This window comes from Phasianus colchicus, chromosome 21, assembly GCF_987193195.1.
Source record: "Phasianus colchicus chromosome 21, bPhaCol1.hap1.1, whole genome shotgun sequence".
Lineage (NCBI taxonomy): Eukaryota > Metazoa > Chordata > Aves > Galliformes > Phasianidae > Phasianus > Phasianus colchicus.
Window position 1 is genome coordinate 10,654,083 of NC_143456.1, and position 23,333 is coordinate 10,677,415.

Genomic DNA, 23,333 nt, shown 5'->3' on the forward strand with positions numbered 1-23,333 from the left:
ACCTCTCTCTTCCTTTCAGGTGAATTATATCATGCCTCTTTAAGAAAACAAAGGTTACCTGCACAAGGCAGTATTGAAATGCATGAGGACAATGAGGTGAGTGTTACCCAAAACAAACTGTGCTGATTTCCAGGGTACAGACATGTGGAAATACTGTCATATTGCATTATGGAATTATAAGCCTCTTTGATGGCTTAATATTTCTTCTTCTTGTTCAGTAAGTGCACATGCAATCATAGAAAATCAAACCAAGTTTTTAAAATATTGCATAATTAATTTGGGTGGAAATACGACCCTATGTCTCTCGAGAAATTGTTATGTCTCCGTAGTGCTTCAGCGCAAATGCATATTTTGAGAAGGTTCATCAGCAGTCATGAAATTGATAGTAACAGAATTACTTCTTTAGAAGATGCAAAGAATCTAAACTAGTTCTAGTCCTTCCAGTTAACCTATTAAGGTCATCTGTTCCCATGTAGAACAGGAAACAGAAATGCCTACTTTTCTGTTTTTGAGTAATCCCAGTCCTAAAGCTCCCTGGAAATTGATAGTCTTTCACTTCAGATGCCCTTTGAATTAGTCCTTGAGCCCCTTTCCTTAGACATGCCTGGGCTATTCCTTAGAAGCAAATTATTTTCACTCCCTTTGATTCCTTCTGTGAAGGACACCTGTTAAATGCAGTGATGCTGAGGCACTTCTAGTAACAGTGACTTGAGCAGTACTGACCTGCCTGAATTTTTCTCTGTTTTGAAGCTTTTGGTTACACCAACCTTTCAGCAGCGCTAATTGTTTACAGTCTGGTTGGCTTTGGAAAGAGCTACTCTTAGCTTTTTAAAGGGAATTAAGTTTCTCTTTGAATGACTGGATTGAGAATAAATGGAGTCAGAATTTGTAAATTAGAGCAGGAAAAAGTGGAACCTTAAAAATACTCATTCTACTTACATGCATATCCAAAACTTAAAAGGCAGAAAACACACCTTCAGGAGATGAATATGAGACTTAAAATGAGTAATGTTATTGGAGACAAAAAACTGTAGGCTAAACAGAGATAATGGCTGTGTGGAACAACTTAGGATTCTCTCTTTCAACCATTTCTCTATCACTACTCTGGAGAAATACTACATGCTGAACTACATCTTTTTTCCTTATCTGTGTCAGTGTTTCCACCCCAACATGTGCCTCCCCTTCCTCTCCCCCCACCCCACACATCCTCCTAAACTACGGGCTGAAGTGTGTGTTTGTGCAGTTACTTTGTTAGTTTCTCCCTTCTGACCCCTGCCCTTTTGATATTGATAAACACTGATTAGATCCCCACTCAGCCTTATCATTTCTAGGCTGAATAGCCAAAGGGCTCTCAGCCTTTCCTGGTAAGAAAGGTGCTTCAAGCCCCAACCATCTCTGCTGCCCTCTGCTGGATTCTCGCTAGCAGTTCCATGTCTTTCTTGAGCTGGAGAGCCCAGAACTGGACACAGTTGTCATAGTATTGGTCAGTTTCTTCACAAAAACATTATACCGTGCTGAGAGTTGCATTCCTGAGGGATATATATATATGAATTGTGTCATGTTTGAATGCCTGTTTTTAGAAGGCGCTGTGATGTGAATCAAACCAATTTTTGCCTTAAATGTCTTGCAGTTTAGATAAACTCGTAAAGGAATGAAAAAGAGAAGAGACATCATCTGAGCACAGCAGATAAAGATACAGACATATCTATTAGATTACAATCAGGTTGTAGTAGTAGAATATAAAATAATATAAATTAATTTAAAAGACCTTGCTGGAAATAAATGGAGTTTATTTCACAGTATAATGTCTTGTTATATTTCAACTGCTTTCTCAGTAAATCACCTAATTTTCTTGATCTAGTAATGTATTAGTAAGTCATCCTTTGAGTGAATATGTAGAGTCTACAGAAGGGGAAAATAAAAGTGCATCTGTGAAACTTGCAAAACGTTGTTCCAGTTTCAAGTAGATAACATCTTGTTTTTTCTGCAGACCACATCACTTCACCTTCCATGGTAGATTGTTGTCTGTGTATGCATGCATTCACGTGCTCATAAATTTATTTATGAGATTTATGGCTGTCAGCTCCAGTACAATTTTTACTCTTTCAGTAAATGTCTGGGTAAGTTAACCCCACTTTTTCATTTTAATATTTTGTGAATTTCAAGTGGCTGCTTTTGCCAAAACTCTATCACCTTCTTTTGCTTGATGCTTTTATTGGCAGAAATGAAAATAACCAGAAATGTTCTCATTTGTTTTTCTTTTCAGATCCCATGATTATTTGAGATAAACCTTTCCAAAATTGCAGCATCCCAGTTCACAATACCTAGAGACTTAGGCTCTCTGTGAATGTTTGACGTGTTCTCCAGTGTGGATATATTTCCAATAGCTTTTGATGTGTACAAAGTTATTTATAATTTTTGTTAATCCAACACCTAAATCTGAGATGCAAGGGCTTTATGGTAGAGCTTAGTGTGCTCTACCTGATTCAGGTATACTTGAATTAAATGCTACCCCCCACCCCCTCCCAAAGTCAGGTAACACAAATGATCACAGTGGGAATGGGAAAAAAAAAATCACTGCTTGTGAACATTTACCCTAAATATACCAACACTTTTTGTAAAAAGGCTCCTTTCTTTCTTATTTCCTGTTTTTCTCATAGGAAGTAGTTCAACACCAGAAATGCAAAACTCGTGTGCTAATTCTGATCCTACATGGAGGGAATATCTTAGATACTGGGGGAGAGGATCAAAGCAGCAAGCTGGCAGACATCAACACTTTCAGTTCTGTCTTTGAGAAGGTGACCCAAGCCCATTTCCCTGCTGCTTTGGGCCACATCTTGATCAGACTTGTTCCCTGCCCAGCAATCTGTTCAGCAGCCTTCTCTCTTGTTTCCAAGTAAGCTGATTTTGCTTTATATTATTTGGCTTTGCAGTGTGGTTTTGAAAGGCTTTTGACATGCTCATTCCCAATAGGAGCTACCACTCTTTGAAGTCCTCTAGTTTTGTGGTATTCGTTTGTTGCCATTGTGAATACAGTATACTCTTGAATGAGTTACAGAGGATGCATCTGTAAGAAACAATGCCTTTGGCTATTGAAGGCTTCAGTTCACAGTACATCTAGGATTTGGTTATATCTGAGAGCAGTATCCACGTGCTCCTAAAGTTCTGGCAGCATGGGGCCATGCCTGCTGCCCTGGGGAGCCTGTTCCATACCCAACACCCTCTAGCAGAATCTTTTTCCCAACCCCCGCCTGACAGAACTCCATTCTGTTCCCTTAGGCCCTGTTGCTATCCCCAGAGGGCAATGCCTGCCTCTTTGCTCTCCTGTGAGAAGCTGCAAGCTGCTATGAGGGCCCCCCTCAGCCTCCTCTTCTCTGGGCTTGACAAGCCAAAGAAGTTGTTCATCAGATCACATTTCTTGTAGCAAGTCAGCTCTGTAGTTGATAATTATTGTTGTGTAGTATGCTGTGATAGTATTTCAATACAAAAACAAGTCAGTATGAAATTTTGAATGTACTTTCAGAGCAAGGGTAATTAGCAGCTTAGAGACCTGCTTAGTTTGGTATTTACTGTGCCCAGAGCAAGAACATAACTCTGTGCATCAGTAGTATGTTTTGAAGTTCCTCTGCGTGCTTGTATGAAAGGTACTCTCAGAGTGAAAAACTATCATTACTATTAATTTTAACAATCGTTATATATACAACAGTAAAAATTTCAGATATGCACTCATAATGACATTGCTATGATAATCTAAAAATGACGTGTAGCAGCAGCTCCTGGAGAGGAGGTATGACTTTTTATATAAAATCTTCACATGGAAGTCAGGAAATAAGAGTAGTATTCTTTAGTCTGCAGTAGATTTCCTGTGTGACCTTGAATGAGTAAATTGGTCCATCAGTGCCTCGCTTCCTAAAGTTGAAGAAATACAAGGTTAAAATAATACAAGGAGATTTTTTTTCAGTCATTAACGAAAAGCCTAGCACAAAGCCTGAGGAAGAAATAGGAATATTTATGCTGTCTTTGAATTGTACCTCTAGCCTAGAATATATGTGGAAAACTTAAGGGATATGGGTATAAGAGAGTACCATGGTTAAGATGTTGTCAGGTTGTTAAAACCATGGGACAGCAGCTGATCTTAGCCTAAACACTTGAAAGCCTTAGTTCCTTAGCAGGTTTTCCTCTGAGTGCTCTTATAACTGGCTTCTACATCCTCATAATGGAAATCAATAATATTTTATCAACTTGGGTAGCAGTAATTCTGATTGTGCTGTGGTTCTGGTACTAGTCCAACCAGTATTTTAACTGAGCTAATGCAGAATATTCTGTAACATGAGGATTAAAATATTAAAAATCTCTTCACTGTTTTTATTTATTTCTGTGGTCTTAATGAGCTGAATTTAAAATACCAACTGGAATTTTCTAGTGGGCTGTTTGTCTATACCCACTTTTCTTCTTTTTAGTCCTGAAATTCACCCCTTAAATGAGAGAATCTTTTCAGGTAAAGTTTATTTCCTTAGTGACATTTTCCTTGACATAAATATTTTAAAGGGATGTATACTAATCTTTTCTGCATGATAGAGAGAGGAGAAAGAAATGTGTTCTTGGGCCTGATCCAACTCTTGTGTGAGTGTAAACCAAGAGCAACTCTGTGGTGATGGGGAGGAAAGATTCAGACTTGCTTGATTTTTTTTTTTTTTTTTTCCTAAGCAGAGGGAAACTTCTATTGTTTTGTTGTTTTGTTTTTTTTTTCCTGATGTTTCCTTTAAATGATGGTCTCTTTTATGGCCTTTGATGCACTATAACACCTGAGGTTACATTTGAACCTCTTGTGGAGCAGAAAACCTCACAGAAGAGGATATGAGTTTTTTAAAATCACATTTGGGACCTTAAGATGTGAGAACAGTGATGCCTGCTATCTATGTGACAGCAGTGGAATGGAGGGATTAGAGTATACATTAAAGTTCTGAAATACCGGTTGGACTCAAAGCTGAGACGGGCATATAGTAGGAAGGATGACTAAGCACAAACCAGATTGCTGGAAGTTGCAACAGTGTTCACATTGAGGGGGAATACTTCTTTCCTGAAACAGCCGGGAAAGAAGTATAAGTGTGTGTCCAAGTAGCTACCCTGTAAAGAAAGCGAACCAGCAGAAGAAGGAGAGTTGAAGCATCAAAAGGCGTTTGAAGGATCCCCCTTTAAACGGGCCGTTTATGAAACCAGATCAGTTGCATCTCCTAGGTATCCCATAAGGCAGAGCCCACAGGGCTTGACTGACTACAAGAAGAGCTGGTAGAGTAGAAGGAAGGGTATGCTGGCAGCCCAAATGAAAAGACTCCCTCCTGCTTTTTCTTTGTTTTTTGATTCCCTCTTGTTGCATTATACAGTACTCAGCCCAACTGAAAATAGCTAAGCTGAATATTTGAATGCCCAGTGGAATCATTCCTAGTGCTAACATATGATTGGTATTGCCTTGATAATGTTCTTGCACAGAGCTGCTTTTGTGGTTTATCTGTTTGGAGCTGACAAAAGGAGAAGTGATTTCCTGCTCTCACATTGCTGTAGCTTCACACCAGCAGCTTTTATAGTCAGAACTCCAGGAAGCAGTTGTGGAACGTAAAGTTGTGGTAAACATCCCACTTAGCAAACTGTGGAGAAGGAAGTGTGTTTTTAATTACTGAAATATTTTATCAAGTGTGAGCCAGATTAAGCAGCAGCATAAGATTTCATGTTTGATTTGAGTGTATACTCAATTTTATGAATGTGCTGGCATAGTGTGTGCCAACATAGAGCAACCCTCTGTTTGCCTTGGCACAGGTTTTGTGTTATGCTGTGCCTGTGTGCCGAATATCTGAATTCAGAGAAATTCCACTGGAACTCTTCATTTGAACGCATGTAGGCAGTTTTCCGCCTGTCTTCCAAGTAGTGGCTTAAAAGAAAGGCATTTTTCAAGGAGGAATCACTCCCAACTAGTACATGTTTCAGGCTGTTTAATCTGGTCTGCTCCCATCTACTTCCATCATTTTCAGTTTCCTTTCTCTCTTGTATATCAGAAAGACACTGCTTAGGCAACTGGTGTGAATCTGTAATATATGAATGATCTTCCGTGAAACTATCTCCACTGTTGCTTCTAAAGATGAAATAGGCCCTAGTTTTAACCTTCATCTTTCTTGTTCCAGCTAGATGTCACTGACTGGATCAAAAGTTATGCTTTTTATAGACTGATTTAATGAGTGTACATGGATTCAGACTTGATACTGAAGATTCTAAATTACAGTAGAAGTTAAACTGGAGAATAATAATTGCAAATGTTAAAATAAACAAATAAACAAAAAGCTGCATTTAGGAGACAAAGAAGTCAATCTTGTAAGATATGCATCATTGGAAGTTGGTTGTCCAGCAGTCATCTACAATGCAGGATTCCTTTTAGCTCTTGATTTGAATAAAACCTAATGTACCAGGCTAAGGGCTGACTGTATGTGAATCTCAAGAGTTTTTTGAGTGCCTTATAGGTTTCATAGGCATTTAAATTAAGGTACAAAGCTGAACGCTTGGTAAGTATATTGAAGTTGCTTGCTTTTGGCTTTGGATAAACTTTGAATGAGCTGAATTGTCAAAAATACTTCTGACTTGTCTTTTAGTCTCTGAAGGACAGTCAGCTTACTGAATCCGGCACAGATGTACATGACCAGCAACTTTGGCTCTCTGAAATGTTTTCTCCACTCATCCATAAAAATCAGTCAAGATATGAATGGCATTTACTGAAAAACTTGCAGAGCACACATCCAAACTAGAATAAAACTGCCATGCTATCAAATTTAAGCTTGCATTTTCAGCTGTTAAACCTCTTAAACCTCCTTTTTGAAAAGTTTTACTGTGAAAACAAATGCATATAATTTTGGAGGTAGTGCAACTTTGTTTCATCTTTTTGAAGGGATGGAACATTTGGAAAAATGTTTTTATATGCTTTTGAACAATGCTTCTATTTGCTGTTCTAGGAAATAACATTCCGTTTCTTAATTCCATTCTTTAATGTAGTAAGTTAGAATATGGGGGGGAAAAAGGCTGAAAGGGAATAATCAATTTATTCTCTTAAGTTATGTCTACTTGTATGTGTAAAAATAGGGTGGAAAAATTTCACTTTGTGTATTTAATTTCAGGAATGTGTTCTAGGGTTGTCTTAGTCTCATAAAACAGTAACTTCCTGATTTTTAACTGTTGAGTGTTGTAATCAAATGGTCCTTTTTGTACTTTCATAGTGAATTGCAACAGCACAGCCTATTTCTGTTAATAACTATTCATTTGCTAATGCTATGTGCTGCCTTTTGCGTTTATCTTGACAATAGCATGTTCTACTTTAGCCTAAATCCCTACAGCTATGATGAAAGCTGTCTCAGCAGCAGTGAAGACCACATCCCACTGGCTGCTTTGCCCTTGCTGGCTGTTTCATCCCCTCAGTACCAGGACGCAGTTGCCATGGTGATCAGTAGAGCAAACCAAGTTTACAATGACTTTCTCAAATCTACAGATGGAGTTGGCTTTAACGGGCAGGTAGGGCTATTATTTTCTTACATAAAAGAAAAATTCCTTTGGAGCAAGAATATTTTTTTAAGCTATTTCTAATCTGTGTTCGTAGTTTTGAGTGTGAGGGAACAATACTGTAAATCTGATGCATGAACATTAGCTTGGGATTACTTATACAAAATGCCCTCTCAGTACTCAGCATGAGGAAGATTCCCCTTTTGGAATCCTGTGCTGAATCTAACCTGGATTTATTCAGTTGGTAGAAAATACTATACCTTCTCCCACAGGCTTTTTGACACCTAAGCTCTCAGTAATTATTACTATGAACTCTGATAGTATACAGGAGCCTTAGTTGTGTATTAAGAGTGTATTATACTAAGCAATGGACAAGTCTGCAAGCCCAAAACAACTGCTAATCTATGTTTCTGAGTTTGTCACACACCTTCCATAGCTGAAGAGTTGGGTCATCAGTACATCCCTGACAGCAAAAAGAATCCAAAATTTATTGCTTCTTTTTCGCCTCCATCACAGTAGTAATAAAGCATTGACAGCAGAGAAACTCAGAAGATAAATACTCTTTTGCAGATTTCCCATGTAGCTCTGGGATACTCATTTAATTTTTCTGGTATGGTCTGCTCCTCAGGGAAGTCACCTGTTGAATTCTTCCAGCTGACATGTGTCACAGTTATTATTATTCCTGCTTCTCCATCTCTAAACTAGAAAAAAACAGTATTTACCTACTTTAGAATAAATATGTTATGGCTACTCTGTGTGAGTTATTGATGTTTTATGATAGGGCCCTTAGATAGCAAGAAACATTCATTTCCCTAAAGTACAATGACTTCCTGTGTCCATGACACAAGGGGGAAAAAAAGAATTGCATTTGGAGTGCAGTGAAATTCTTGAAGGAAAAACATGTCGAATTACACTTTTTATTTTCCATAACTACAATAAAATTACACTGTGGCATACCAGTATTTTTAGATTAAGCTTTGGTTTAAGCCATTTATAATATCCACAGTAAACTCTTCTTGCCCAAAACACGCAAACAAACGATCTGCAGTGATAGAACGTTATAAAGTTGGTATTATGTGAAAAAGAATTATACCAGTTATGGAAATAATTGTGAAAACAATTCTCTAAATTAAAAATTAAATTTTATGGTCAACAGCAACAAATATCCCTGGTGTTTATTGCAAACTCTATGTTAATATTACATGTACAGAAATTTGTATAAGCTTTTACCATCAACAAGTACCAGGATTGTTTGAATGCAGAAGTGACCTTTCTGCAGGCTACAGTGCCTTGCTTTCGTTCTCAGATACAAATTTCAATTTAGCCGCTAAGTCATGTACTTCTGAAATACATAGTGTATAGCCTGAGCTTACCCTGTGTGTCTTTTATATTTTTGTCTTTTCTATCAGTTTGTATTGAAAGTTCAGTAGATCAGAATCTGTCTTTTTGGTTTTATGCAGCATGTGGATCAACTTAACTCTATTAAGTTAATGCCAATGATAGTGAGGATGAGAATTGGAATGGTAGATTTACAGAAATACCATTAATCCGTACACGAAATGTGTTGCTAATTTTATTAAAGTTCCCAGTGTCTTATTCTTCAATGATCTGGACTTTTTGAGCTGGAATCTGACTGTAATTAGCTGGAAGAATTCTGTGGTCCATTTTCAACAATTCTATGATTATCAAGACGGTCCCTGGGACGGATATTCATGGCATAGTAAATAAGAGGAAGTGGGAAAAAGTGACTACACACTTTAAACTACAGTAGGAAGCAAGATACAAAAAAAAAAAAAAAAGAACAAGGGTTTAAAATGAGTTGGGTATGTTTCTGCAGTTCTATGACGGTTTTTGTTTCTTGTAAAATACTTGCTACATTTCACTAAGTATATTTTTTTACTCCTTCAGGTGTGTCTTGTTGGTGACTGTATTGGAGGCATTTTGGGATTTGATGCCATCTGCTATAATACTAACAGAACCGATGAGAGTCAGAACAGTAGCAGGAGAGGAAGCATCAGCAGCATCCAGGTGAAGAGAAAAAAAATCTACTCAGCTGAAGTTCATTCCCTATATATAGATTCATCCCCTAGAGGGGAACTAAGAAATTCAGGTCCATATTAAACAAGAAAAAAAATTTAAGGATTTGGTAAATAACAATGATGGCACAGGATTTTGCTTGTATCTCAAAAAATAATTGCTGTCCGAAAATTAAGTCTGCAGCTTCAGTTTTATGATACATAGAAAGCAGTAATGGAGGCTTTATTAGTAGATCTTTAAAGTAGGACTACTGAGTGTCTTCTGTTACATCCTTAACTGTAGATGTAAATGTATCCTCCCAGTAATCTCAGGGTACTGTTTCTGCCAAAGTCTTTTTTTTTTTTTTCCCAGACACTTTAGGATCAATTATGCTACTGCCTAGGGGTAGTCTAACATTAAGATGTGCTCATAAATAAGTTCTACTGACTGATGAGAGATGTGCCTACTTTCTGGTGAAGAATGCAAGTCACCTGAGGTTGGGTGAACAGGTCATTGAGAGTAACAAGGTCTCTAAATGGGTGCTACATTTGGAAATACGAGAAGATTCATTCTCACTGTGATCCAGAAGATATTTTTTGGTAGTAGAAGCACTTTTTTGGGGAGGGGGGGGTTGTTAGGTTTTTTTTTTAACATTGCTGTCATATAAGCTCCATTGTGTGTTCTCCACTTAAGAAGGAAAGCTTGAGTTGAACTAATTTTGTGTACTTTAGACTTAAGTGGATATGGAAGAGTGGTGTTGATACTGAATGAGGTGCCTGTAATCTATTATTTGATGGTTTTATGACGCTAGCTAAATTTTTTCATCTTTTGAATCCTTAGTTACATTTCTCACCAAAAATGGGAGAATGGGGATCAGGATTTAGGAGGACATGTTCTTTGTCTGCACTGTTCTTGCTTATTGTTCCAGTTTTCCTACTTTCTTCTTTTTTCCTACTTTTCTTTTTTTTCTACAACATTGCAGAGCTTCCTTCCCAATTTTTGTCTCCATCTTTTGCCTCTTCTTCTATTTCATTTCTAATGTAACTTCTAAGTTGAGAAGAACTAAGCATTGCATTTTAGAAGAGGAAGATGGTTCTCTCTTGCTGCAACAGCTAAAACACGTTATTTTGAAGCAGACAACCTTCATTAGAACAGATAGAGAAAATTGATGATTTTTACCACATGGATACATAATACATAAAACCCACCTGTGGGTGACTGATTCAGAGCCTAATTATTGATACCATTTCACTGCAGATGAGTTTTTTATCGTGGCATTTGGGGGCACTGAGAGAGCTTCTATCAATGGAAAAACAGATTTTTAATTGTTTGAAATGCAGTGAATAGTCTTTATACTGATCATTTCAGCCTTCTTCTAATGTACTACCTGGTGTATTTTTAAGTGGTTTAGTGTGTTTTTCAGAAGTGTTTCTTGCTCCCTGATAGGGCTAAAACAGGTGCTGAGTTGGCCTAGTTTCTAACCCTTTCAACCAATGCTTGGATAAAATGAGGTCAAATGTATAAATGCATCCCATTTGTATAAGCTCTGTTGAATTTCAATCCCTGTCTAAATCTTTTTGCTCTGTTCATTCTCTGAAGGATAATCCCCTTTTAACAGAGGACTCCAGTCTGGGTGGCAGGAAACAGCTGAGCAAAAGCAATATTGACATCTCAGAAATCATGGAGGATGAAGAGCCAAGACAGCTGTTGCCTAGGAAACAGAGTGACTCATCCACCTACAACTGTGATACTATAACAAATCATCATGCTTTCCTATCTAGGTAACTAGTGTGTGGTGACTGAGTAAAAGAAATAGGATTGGCACTCATTCAGCTTGTCAGCACTGGAGGGGCAGAATCATTGCTCTTGGTTCTGTTGTGTTTCTAGAGGTTTGCTTAAAGTTCTTGCAAATATCCTCCAAAGAAAAGACATAGATTTAGTGGGTTTGGTATGAATTTACTCACAAGTTTTTTATTTTTTACTCAGCTGTGAGAGTTTTGAATATTCAAAACTAAATGCAAGTTTCATTTCTTCAGAAGAACCCACAGAAGTCAAGATGGATGAATGCTTTATAATTCTGAATTTGTTACTTTTTTTTTTCTAAACACACCTTGGACTCCCCTTGCAGACTTTCCTTTATTCTCTAAAGAGTAAGATGATTGGTTTTGCTGTTCCATTGCTCTGCAAGCTCCAGACTATCTTTAAAGCAAAACAACAACTAAAACTAAGTAAATGTCTTGCCTAATGGAAGGAGGCTGGGGGCAAGATTTAACATAATTAACTTATTTGTGTCCTAACAAATATATAGCCATTCCTATGCATGTATGGCATAGAAACTAAATAAGCGTTTTAATTATTTACAAAATGAAAAGCTATGCATAAGGCATCACTGTAACTTTTTAATACCATTGTCCTAATACAAGTTGAGGAGGCTCAAATTCATATTAGAAGTTTCAGAATAAGCTTAAACGCATCTATACAGCTAACAGGAAGAAGAGGCAATTTTTCAGCTTTTAGAGTTCTTGCATAACTTGCTGATAAGTATTTCAACAGTACAAAGCTTGCGCATGTTAAAGGTAATAAATTTAATATCCACACTGGAAATCATGATAAGTGGCTGTTATACTGTAATTATCTTTCTACAATTTAAGGCATGTTTCTTGAATCTAGATGTGGGTGGTAGAGCTTTATAATCTACCTGTTTGGGGAATGCATTTTTTCTCTGGATTCATTGTAGTTAAGTCAGTGTATTTTCTTTGCTCAGCATCCACTCAAGTGTGTTGAAAGATGATGCAGACTTTCTTCCTGCGAATTCCAGTCTCTCAGATGTAAATCTGGGCCGGTTTGATTTTGAGGTGTCTGATTTCTTCCTCTTTGGATCACCACTTGGTTTGGTGCTGGCCATGAGGAGTACTGTTCTGCCAGGCCTGGATGGTAAGTTCTTTCTAACATTAGAATGCAGGATGCTTAATGACTTTGTAAACAAAGAGGTTATTTTAAAAGCAGGTAAATAAAGAAATCTAATGTAAGTCTGGGGTATGATTTCCTACTTCAAGGGTTCCTTCTTCTAACAGATGGGAATGTACTAGTGCAAGCTAGTACTAAGACATTAGATGATGGAGTTTTAATTCCAGCAGTGTCACTGCTCACCTGTTCACAGTAGTGTGTCATTTGTCCTGCTGCTGTTTGTATATATTCCTCACCGTGTAAAGTGAAAGTTTTTACTTGACCAAGGAGTAATCCTTGAAAATGATACCAAAAATAGCATCTGTGCTTGGTTTAGTATTTCATCTTGCTCATTTCTGGCCTCATGACTGAACTTGGTCCCCGGATGTGTTGGCTGTGAGCTGTTTTTAACAACACAGCGGGAGAGTTTGCTCAGAAGTTATATATTTTGTGTGCAGTCTGATTACATTCTTTTGAATACTGTGCTGCGTGTGAAAACGTTTGTATGTTCGAAAATGCCACAATCACTTTTATAAGTTATTGTTGGCTATATATAAACATATCCTTTTAAAAGTAACTTTGGAATCTGCTTTCCTGAAATTTTAAATTGCATATAGGATCATTGGAAGACTGGGAGCTCTGTCTGGTTTTCTTGTCTGCTGCATGCCTGCATCTCAGGTTGTAATGTCCCTGTAAACTTTTTTTGCAACAAGTTGTTACTCATGGAGGTAATTGTAGATTATTTTTCTTAAATTTATCGTGGCCAGATATGTGCAAGTTTGGATTGCAGGAGTCTGTATTAACTGTCTTTGTGCATAGACTCCTTGAAAATGTTAAAGTGGCAATTCCAAACTCTCTTTCTCTCTTTCATTCTCATTGAAGTTTGTCAGGTTCGCCCAGCCTGCAGCCAGGTGTACAGTTTCTTTCACTCTGCTGACCCATCTGCCTGCAGACTTGAACCATTGCTGGAGAAAAGATTTCATCTCCTGCCTCCATTCGGTGTTCCACGATACCAGAGACACCCACTGGGGGATGGAAGATCTCATCAGTTAGGTATAGTACCTATTTTCAAAGCTATGTTTATTTAATGTCCTCTTGACACTGCTCTCCTTACAGCTCAAGAGGATTTGAACTACAAATATACTAGCATGATAAAAGTAAGTAATCTGGGACAGAATGGCACAAATATATTTAGCAAGTATTGAAAGAAGACAGGAAAATTCATTTATATATATATATATGTTATATATATATACGTTTCTTTATTTTATTTTTGTTTTATTCTATTTCTATTATTGCAGGTGATGCTATCCAAAACTACAGTGCTCTGTTCCTTGAGAACAGCTCTTTGAACATAACTCACTCTCAGGAGAGTTCTGAATCTACGAACACATCTCAGAAACAAGAGAGAAGGTTGAGCTTGGCCAGCACAAACAGTGAAAACTCAGGGTCAGCAGAGAGCTTGTCATCAGCATGCCTCACCAACAGTGAGTGAAGCTTGTTGCAATGTGCACAGCAAAAGCCATTCCCACTACATCAGAGATGAGTTCCTAATCATTCCAATTATTAGGAAAATGAATTTCTTGAAAATTTGAGGAGGTTAAGTTGTTGTGTTTTTTAAATAACACAACTTAGCTTGCTCTATTGTTCGTAGTAATGTAGGTGAAGTAATAGAAATGAAGTTCTTTATATAGATGCTTATATTAAGGTGACAGTCAAAGTTATTAAGGGTTTCAGACAAACTTGGGTTTAGAGCGATGGTCCACGCATGAAGGAAGATACATAGGTAAGAATAGTTTCTCTTAAGTGCCATAGATCATTATATTCTTCTTTTACAGACTGTAATGCTATATTAATACTATCATCACTATTTGGAAAGTATTTACGATTCTTGCTATATAATATGATCATAAAGTTAACTAGTTTTTCTGTGTATGCTTTTTGTGGGCCAGGAAGCAAAGGGCATGGTGACCTCTGCTTCCTAAAACTTGCAAAGCAGTTTAGACAGCAGAATTTCAAGGGATTATGAAGTTGGTGAAAACAGAACTTCTGTGTTAGAATGATGCTTTCAACAGGCTCTAAATGTCAGTATTAAAAAAGCGGAAGGCTTCATTCTGTTATCTAGTTTATACATTTAAACAGCAGATTTGTTATGAAGACATCTTTTAGAAATGTTATGCTTCTTTTTTTTTTTTTTTTTTTTTTTGTAGTTACTGCTAAGTGGTGGGGAACAAAGCGGATTGATTATGCCTTGTATTGTCCAGATGTCCTGACAGCATTTCCAACTGTGGCCCTGCCACATCTTTTCCATGCCAGCTACTGGGAATCAACAGACGTCGTGGCATTCATTTTAAGACAGGTTGTTGATGTTTCTTTCTCTCTCCACAATGAAAGAATTCTCTAATTTAGAGGGAATAAGGAAAAATGAGGAGACTGAAGTGTGTAAGAAAAGACTGTTTATTACCAGTCTCTCCTGTAACTGTACTAGTATGTTTATAGGCATTGTGTGCACTATCTCCTTAGAATTCATTTCTAAGGCATGTGATGTCTCTTTTATTCCTGGTGTTTCAGTTTTTAGATCACAGCTGTCAGTGACTAGGAGATGATTTGTGCTGTGACCTCTAGAGAAAGTGATGAGGTTGAGAAATCTCACCTGGGTTGAAAATAATGTAGTGATATTTGAGTGTAACCTGCAGTAAAAGTGTCTCTCCAAGAAGCCAAGGTGATCCTCCTGTAGAATCCAGTTATAAACATTTTAATTTGGATTAACCCAGAAATCAGTGTATCTTTTATCCAGTGAAAGATTTTTCTCTTCAGGGCTTTAGATAATTGTACATAGATGTTTTTCCTCTCCTTTGCAGCTTTCTTAATATCTTTGTCATCTCTTCCTTTCTCTCAGGGCATTTTTCGTTTGTTTGCACCTTAAGTCCATCAGAATATTTTTGCATCTCCCCTTCCATGTGCCTCCCTAAGCATGCTTGTCTATCAGTAATCATTCCTGATTTATTTTCCCTGCATTCTGTGCATCTGTGTTAAGTTGCAGTGTTATGTCTTATTAAGTCTTATGTGCATTAAAGCTTTTAAATTTTTTACGCTTAAAATATATGCACATTCAGGCATTTTGGAACGTGTCTCTAAAGTAATGTGAGCTTGCAGCATTGCATAAAAGACTGGTTAATTCCAGCATGTGCTGGACATTCTGCCTTGATGGATGTTAAGGTGAATGCCTTACATGCATATATATTTCCTATACTTGCCCTCTGGTGAATGGAATTTATGTCAATTTATTAAAAACAATACTGACTCCTCAGGATTATTCTGATCAGTGGCAAGCCAATTAGCTTTGCTGAAACTGAGTGCAGCAGGATTTTATTCAGCAGACTTCATAAGAAACAGCTTTCAAAGGATTTCAGGACACCGTTCCAGAGAGGGCACCAAGGGTGTTAACTACGGCATGGAAAACTTCAGCATAGCCATCTGTTCAGTTCGATTAATTTTCTACTAGCTTTTGAAATGGGCAGACTAAGCTATTTCTCATTCAAAATGAAGTAGCTTCATGCTACCTGTGGTCCCATTATGGAACCAGAAGCCCTGTCTTATTGAAACTTGTCAGTTGGCACTGATATCTATCTGAGTTGAACATACAAATTTGTTGGCGTGTGACATTTATGTCATAAGAAAATGTAATTTGCACAATATTATTGGGTTATGCATGTCCACAAACTACAGTCCTTTTACCTTCAGATGTTACTAGCCATAAGCTAAATCCTGACCCTGCTGCCTCTTGCAGTGGTGAGTAATATAAATAAAAGGTGATAAGAAATGTTGTCTGACTGTCTGTTTAAGTACAGAAAATCAACACAGAAGGAGCCAGGAATCTGACCTCTGTTCAAAATGCCATTAACCAATACTTCTGTGTTCCTAAGCTGCCTTACTGACTTAGCAAAGAGGAAACAATGTCACTATTTCTTGATGTCATCCTAATGTTTTTACCACTTTTTCTGGATTTGTGTGGCTAAGGGAAGGATGTTAATATTAAAGAACATGTGGAAAAGCTGTTTAATACCTGAACTTACCCTTACAGATGAATAAGCGACTTTTGCTCTGTTGCCAGCACTTAATGTAACAATATGGCCTGTATCTTTGTTTTGCTTGTGCTGTTTGCTCTGCAGTGTCACTCAGCTGGGACACCAGTATAACTTCTTTTTTTGTCAAGTGCAGGGCTCCCCAGGCAGCACATAGTTTTTTAGAATGTTAATATCATTTCAGGTGATGAGATATGAAAATGTAAATTTCAAAGAAAATGATAGCCTGGATCCCGCAACACTAAGCCCATCCAATCCACGAGAAAAATGGCTACGCAAAAGGACGCATGTCAAATTGAGAGTAAGTATAAATCTGAATATCCAGGGCAGCTATGGAAATTGAGTTGGGCAGCAATTTAAGTGGAGCCTAATCTCCCAAAGCATGAATTTTACTTAACTGCAAACTACTGATACAGTCCAGAGGCGATCTAGCAGTTAGGAAAGAAAAGCAATTTATTCTTGGTTTATCATTAGAATTTTTTTTCCCCCAAATGCATGAAGGACCTGTTAAGCACAGGTTGTTATTCTGTTTTCTTATATGCTGGATTAATTCATGACCCAAGAAAAAAATATTTTCTTCTTTCTTTAGATGCCGCGAGCTTAAGTAATAAATGAAAAAAAATTCACATATTGTGAAATTTCATTTGGAAGTCACGGAGCTTCTGACTATTCTTTTGCTGTAGAAAAATGACCCCACTAAGTTTCAGATAAATTTTTAACAAGTATTGAGTAACACTGTATGTGTTAGTATGCACTCCAGAACACAACGGGTTGAAGCATGATCATCAGCAAAAGCTTATGTCCTGTGTATACTAAAATGTATACTCAGTTTGAAAGTATTGCCAAGTTGTAGATATTCTTCCAGCACCAGCATCAGTTAAAGCATTCTTGTGGGAGATTTGCTTTTATGCTCTGATTTTATTAAAAATTCTGGTTACTAAAAATATGGGAAAGTGCCTCACAGGATGAATGCCTTGCATGTGATAATATCACTCTATGGCACCATTTGTACTGAAGGATAATTGGCATTCCCTTAAGTGTACTCTCCTATATAGTTAGAGTCTCTATAAAGATGCTCTCTTACTTCGTCATCTTGGATGTTCTCAGTGGTGTCTTTATTCAGTAACACCCCCATTAATGAGGTCCTGGCTCTTGCTGAAATAGAAGTCCAGTCTTGTTAGGGTCTCTAAGGTATACTGGGAGTTCCTCAAACACACTGGGACTGTGTTTCTTTATCACTGTGCTTAACAACATAATAGAGACAGTAGCCTTACATAAAAACTGACACTTCCCATCTTTTGGTCTCATTTCAGAATGTGACTGCTAATCATCGAGCAAATGATGTAATTGCTGCAGAAGATGGTCCTCAGGTACTTGTTGGACGCTTTATGTATGGACCTCTGGACATGGTAGCTTTAACAGGTGAAAAGGTAAAGATCAAGTATTCTATTTCCTTATTTTTTTGTCAAGTGACATACAGATAGTTGTTGAATATAATGCATATGTGGTTCATAATACCAGAGAGAGCCTTACAGAGAGAGGGAGTACATAACTAGCATCCCACCATGCTGTAAGCACACTTTTTGGTAGATTGCATTTTTTCTAGCTACAATCGTTTTTATATGATGCTGGACATCTCCTCTGCTTAATGAAGAATATGCTATGCAGTGATTTCTGAACCTGTCATCTGTTCGCATCATCTACTGGAGATGATTAACTTGAGCAAGGATAAAAAAGAATTGAATAGCAGTTGGCAAGTCACTTAAAGAAAAGTGTATATCCTCCTTTCAAGGTAAGAGAACTGGATAAAGGAACTGGGATTCTAAAGTTTGGGTAGCTGCTGTTTCTCATATACATGGAAGAGTAAAGAGTAGTTTTAGAATTTCAGTGATGTGACGTAGCTGGATCAGTCTGTGCTCTTAAAGCTTACTGCAGTAGCCAAGTTTAAAACTAACAAAGCCAAATAAATATTGAGTGAACTCATTTGGTCACATTCAGTGAGACTAAGAATTTTTAATGGAAATTAATGTAGCAGTTGTTGCTGAGCTGTAGGTAAAACAGAAGCGGAAACTTCACTTTGCCTGTTCTGAAGGTTTAGTATGCAAAAACTTAATATACACATACAGATATAAATGATCTTGTTTCTGCTTTGAGGTTCCTGCTGAATTCCTGAGCTCTGTGTTTTCTTGATACCTTCAGTACTGAGTGTTTCAATTGATCAAGGCAATAATGAACTCCTGTACTGTGTGTTAGGAAGCATTTTCTGGTTGCGAGGACCCCCTGAGAAGTTTCTGAGTTTTAAGTCTCCTTCAAACTTGCAACCTTTGGTTACGAAACACAAATTAAGATGATAATATGATGCAGGCTTGGCATGCCATGTTCCTAAGGTGGCAAATAATATTGCCCACTATCACATCAGATGACTGTTGTGTTGGTTTTGCAGGTTGATATCTTCATAATGACTGAACCATCTTCTGGTAGGTGGGTGTATTTTGACACAGAGATATCCAACAGCAGTGGCCGGATATCCTACAGCATACCCAAACAGAAGAGACTGAGAGTTGGTGTATATCCCATCAGAATGGTGGTCAGGTAATAGTTTGAAGCTGATACTACAGCTTTTATGGGCTCTTGTGATCAGGAAGACACTGATGTGTAGGATAGAAGGGGGTATGGAGAGAGATTTTGGTCAGTTCTAGATTATGCAGCAGACTTCTATGTGGCCTTAGGCAAATGATTTAATTTCTTTGCACGTCAAGTCTCCAGTGACAATTCTGTTTATCTTTCCTTGGTCTTTTTCCTATATTATTAGCTTAGATTTGAAGCAGCGACTGTGTGCATACTGGCAGCTTAAAGGTGTTCAGTCCATTGGGTTTTATCCCTCCTGCAACATAAATCCTCAACATACTTCAATTTAGTGACATTTGGACTTGCAAAATTGGGGAGACTGAGTGACTGTAATCAGTCCTCTTAGGGCAAGAGTGTGTGACTTGGGTTTTTTCAGAGCTTCTTCACTGAGGAGAAGATTATTGATGGGTATGGTTGTGCATTCTTCAGTAAGAAGCTTCTCCTGTTGACTTGAACAGTAGAGCATGTACTGCCTTCTTCTCAGCCAGCTATTTATATGTTGATGGCAGGCTGATTGTAAGAGCCATTTTAATTCTGTACTTCAGAATTATATACTATAATTCTGTAAGACCATATTTGTTCTAAAACTGAGGGAAGAAAACAGCACTTGAAAGTAACAGTTCATTGAAATAAATTCTCCTGGCTCTCCAGCACTTAAAAAAACCAACCAAACAAAAAAACCAAACAACACAAACCAACTCTGTGGTAAGTCAAGTATGAAGAATGAAAAGGTGTGAAATAAAATTTGTTGGCACAGGATTAGGGTAAGCTGTGCTTTTAAAAATTCTTCTGTTTAATAAAATTCTAGTAGAGATAAGTTGATGTCTGTAAGCAGGTGGATGCCAATAAATGATGCATATCAGTTTTTTCATTGTAATTTTTAATAATTTGCCAGTAATTATAGACTGTTGGGGAAAAAAATATAGCTAATTTCTGTGCAAAATGCATGTATGTACACAGAGCATTAGTGTATTATCTGTGTCTATATATATAGACGACGTTAAAAGTTTAAGTTCTTCAATATTGTTTGTTCAAAATAAATCATATATTTGTATGAATGTGATGTCTTATTAAAGTCAGCTTCCAAATTTCTTGTTTGGAAAGTTATTTCCTAAAAGTATAGGCTTTAATTTCCCCATAAAGGACTGAAATGAAAAGTCCTGTTTAATACAGATTGTTGAAGGTGCAGATCCAGTCAGAGCTAGTACAAGTTCTTAACTAGAACATGCAGAAAATATTCTCATTTTTAAAAAAGATATATTGCTTTCAATCTCCAGAGGGGACCAGAGCAGTGCCACAAGCTACCTGACTGTGCTTCCCCGAGGAATGGAATGTGTTGTGTTCAGCATTGACGGTTCATTTGCAGCAAGTGTTTCAATAATGGGAAGTGATCCCAAAGTCCGAGCTGGGGCTGTCGATGTTGTAAGGTGAGCATGGCTTGCATGCTTCGCTTTGTAAATTTCTAACTTTTCTGTTAGAACACAAGAGGACAGAAGAGGGCAGAATAGATTTTTTTTACTAAATATACAAAAATTCTTTAAAGGGTAGAATGTTTTGCAGATATGTTTGCATATTTACTTGGACAACAATTGTTCCTGGTTTTCAGAGGAATCTTAGAATGCTGCGGTTTACTTTACAATTTGTGCGTTAAGTTGCATAAAGATTGCTTTTTGAGAATATGATGTTAAAGTGAGCGTAATGAATTTATAATGATTTCATTTGTTACTGTGATTAGCAAAGAGTGTATTTTATGTTTTGTCAGCTTCAAATAAGGACATAATTCTGCTCCTGAATGACAAAGTGCCATGAATGCAAGAGCATTTTCTGGAGGAAAAGTTAAAAGACTCTTAATTCGGTCTTGCAGTTCTTGCAGTGCTGCAGTGGGCAAAGAAATACAGCGCTCGTTTTGGAGCTCATGGGAAAGGAGGGATGCCAGTTCTCAAGAGTTTTCCATTTCCGACAGCTGAAATCATGGGGAATCTCATTATAAATTTCAAAGATAGTAGAACTTGAGATATAGTTCAAGTTCATAGAATCATAGAATTGCTTAGGTTGGAAAAGTCAAGATCATCAAGTCCAACCACAACCTAACCATACTACTCTAACAACTCACCACTAAGTCATGTCCCTGAGCACCACATCTAAATGGTTTTTAAACACATTCAGGGATGGTGACTCGTCCACCTCCCTGGGGAGCCTGTTCCAGTGCTTAACTACCCTTTCTGTAAAGAAGTTTTTCCTGATATCCAACCTAGATCTCCCCTGTCACAACTTGAGGCCATTTCTCCTCATCTTTTCACCTGTCACGGGTGAGAAGAGACCCCTGCTCTCACTGCAATCACCTTTCAGGTATCTGAAGAGAGCAGTAAGGTCTCCCCTCAGCCTCCTCTTCCCCAGACTAAACAGCCCCAGTTCCTTTAGTCACTCCTCATATGCCATATTTTTCAAGCCCTTCACCAGTCTTGTTGCCCTCCTTTGGACCTGCTCCAGTACCTCCATGTCCTTTCTGTATTGAGATGCCCAAAACTGAACACAGTTCTTGAGGTGAGGCCTTACCAGTGCCAAGTACAGGGGCAGGATTACGTCCCTAGTCCTGCTCACCACACCATTCCCGATATAAGCCAGTATGCTGCTGGCATTCTTCACATACTGCTGGCTCATTCAGCTGACTGTCCATCAGTACACCAAGGTCCCTTTTCATCCAGCAGCTTTCCAGCCACTCCTTCCCAAGCCCATAGAGTTGCTTGGGGTTGTTGTGAGTTCATAGCTTTTAAGTTTTTATGAGTCTCATACTGTATGAGACTGGTCTGTTGCTTACTTTCCTCCATCTCTCCCAAGAGGAAGATTTTATTACATCATTTCTCAATAAGTGCAGATACTTAGGCATGTTGATTCACACCTGTTGAAAGATCTTGTCTGATTGGGTCTGTGCCAGGCAAAGAAATACTGATGTGACTTGTGGGCATTAATTTATTTTTCTTCACCTATATAATTTATCTGTTGCTTGTGACAGACATTGGCAGGACCTAGGATATCTGATTATCTATATTACTGGCCGCCCAGATATGCAAAAGCAGCGTGTGGTTTCATGGTTATCTCAACACAACTTCCCTCAAGGAATGATCTTCTTCTCTGATGGACTTGTTCATGACCCGCTGCGACAAAAGACTATTTTTCTACGGAATCTCATGCAAGAGGTACGTACTAGAAACATGTTGATATTCTTGAAACCTTTTTCTAGAAATTGTCATTCATTGAAGTAAGAGCTCTCTTCCTTTGGAACAGTAAATCCTACTGCTGTTATATTTTGTCATTCCTCGTGTCTTTTCTTACTTTTCAAAGAGCAAAGATGGCTAACAAAACATCCAAATGCACCTCCTGGCATGTGGTATTACAAATAAATAAATGACTTGCTCTTTCCTGTCTGCCTATTCATAATTTTGCTGTCATTCAGATAGACAGATTTGGCTGTGTCTGCTTTACAGAAATGTTAACAGTGAGTTTACGTGCTGCTTCAGTGCAGAACAAGTTCCATCCCTGTATTGCATGCTTTTTGGTAGTCAGAGTATTCACTCTGGAAGTAATACTTGTTTCAGTGCCACATCAAAATCTGTGCTGCATATGGTTCGACAAAGGATATTTCCGTTTACAATGTCTTGGCTCTGTCGCCATCCCAGATCTACATAGTTGGACGATCAACAAAGAAATACCAGGCACAATGTCAAGTAAGTAACTTTTTTTTTTTAAGCTACCTAACTAGGAAGTCTTCAGGGGAGCAGGGAAATGCGTCTGTGTTAATGTGTGCATGCACACACATGCATGCACAGACTCACAAAATAAAGAGCAGAGAATATTTCAGAGGAAAAAAGGCAGTTTTGGCCTCAGAGGAGACGTTTTATGGCAGAGTGAATGATAAAGAGAATTGAATGGTCACAAGTTGTACCTGCAAGTGCATGCATAGCATATTCTTGAACAACAAAGTTGAAGAATTCATTGAAAATAAGAGCAAGAGGAGTCTAATATTATTCTTTTGTATATCTCAAAGTAGGCTGCCAAAGATAGAAACTTGTCTCCTCATAGAGTCTATAGGTTGAGGCAGCAGTAATTTGTCACTCCCTTTCT

General features: G+C 37.8%; 1 protein-coding gene across 8 annotated transcripts in view; it reads left to right on the forward strand.

The window, feature by feature from the left end:
• PITPNM3 (PITPNM family member 3) overlaps nt 1–23,333 on the forward strand; it is a 58,514-nt gene that overhangs the window by 27,497 nt on the left and 7,684 nt on the right. For 5 of the 8 annotated variants that reach the window (XM_090122441.1, XM_090122439.1, XM_090122442.1 and 2 more), the window contains 15 exons: nt 20–96; nt 2,661–2,896; nt 7,359–7,548; nt 9,445–9,564; nt 11,152–11,333; nt 12,317–12,486; nt 13,381–13,551; nt 13,800–13,985; nt 14,709–14,857; nt 16,768–16,884; nt 17,897–18,013; nt 19,027–19,175; nt 20,489–20,638; nt 22,225–22,408; nt 22,808–22,936. In XM_090122441.1, the coding sequence (XP_089978567.1) occupies nt 20–96; nt 2,661–2,896; nt 7,359–7,548; nt 9,445–9,564; nt 11,152–11,333; nt 12,317–12,486; nt 13,381–13,551; nt 13,800–13,985; nt 14,709–14,857; nt 16,768–16,884; nt 17,897–18,013; nt 19,027–19,175; nt 20,489–20,638; nt 22,225–22,408; nt 22,808–22,936 (2,327 nt within the window). Of the gene's footprint in view, nt 1–19; nt 97–1,990; nt 2,121–2,146; nt 2,491–2,660; nt 2,897–7,358; nt 7,549–9,444; nt 9,565–11,151; nt 11,334–12,316; nt 12,487–13,380; nt 13,552–13,799; nt 13,986–14,708; nt 14,858–16,767; nt 16,885–17,896; nt 18,014–19,026; nt 19,176–20,488; nt 20,639–22,224; nt 22,409–22,807; nt 22,937–23,333 lie in introns of those variants that run through there. The other 3 variants (XM_090122443.1, XM_090122446.1, XM_090122445.1) reach the window with 3 other exon arrangements.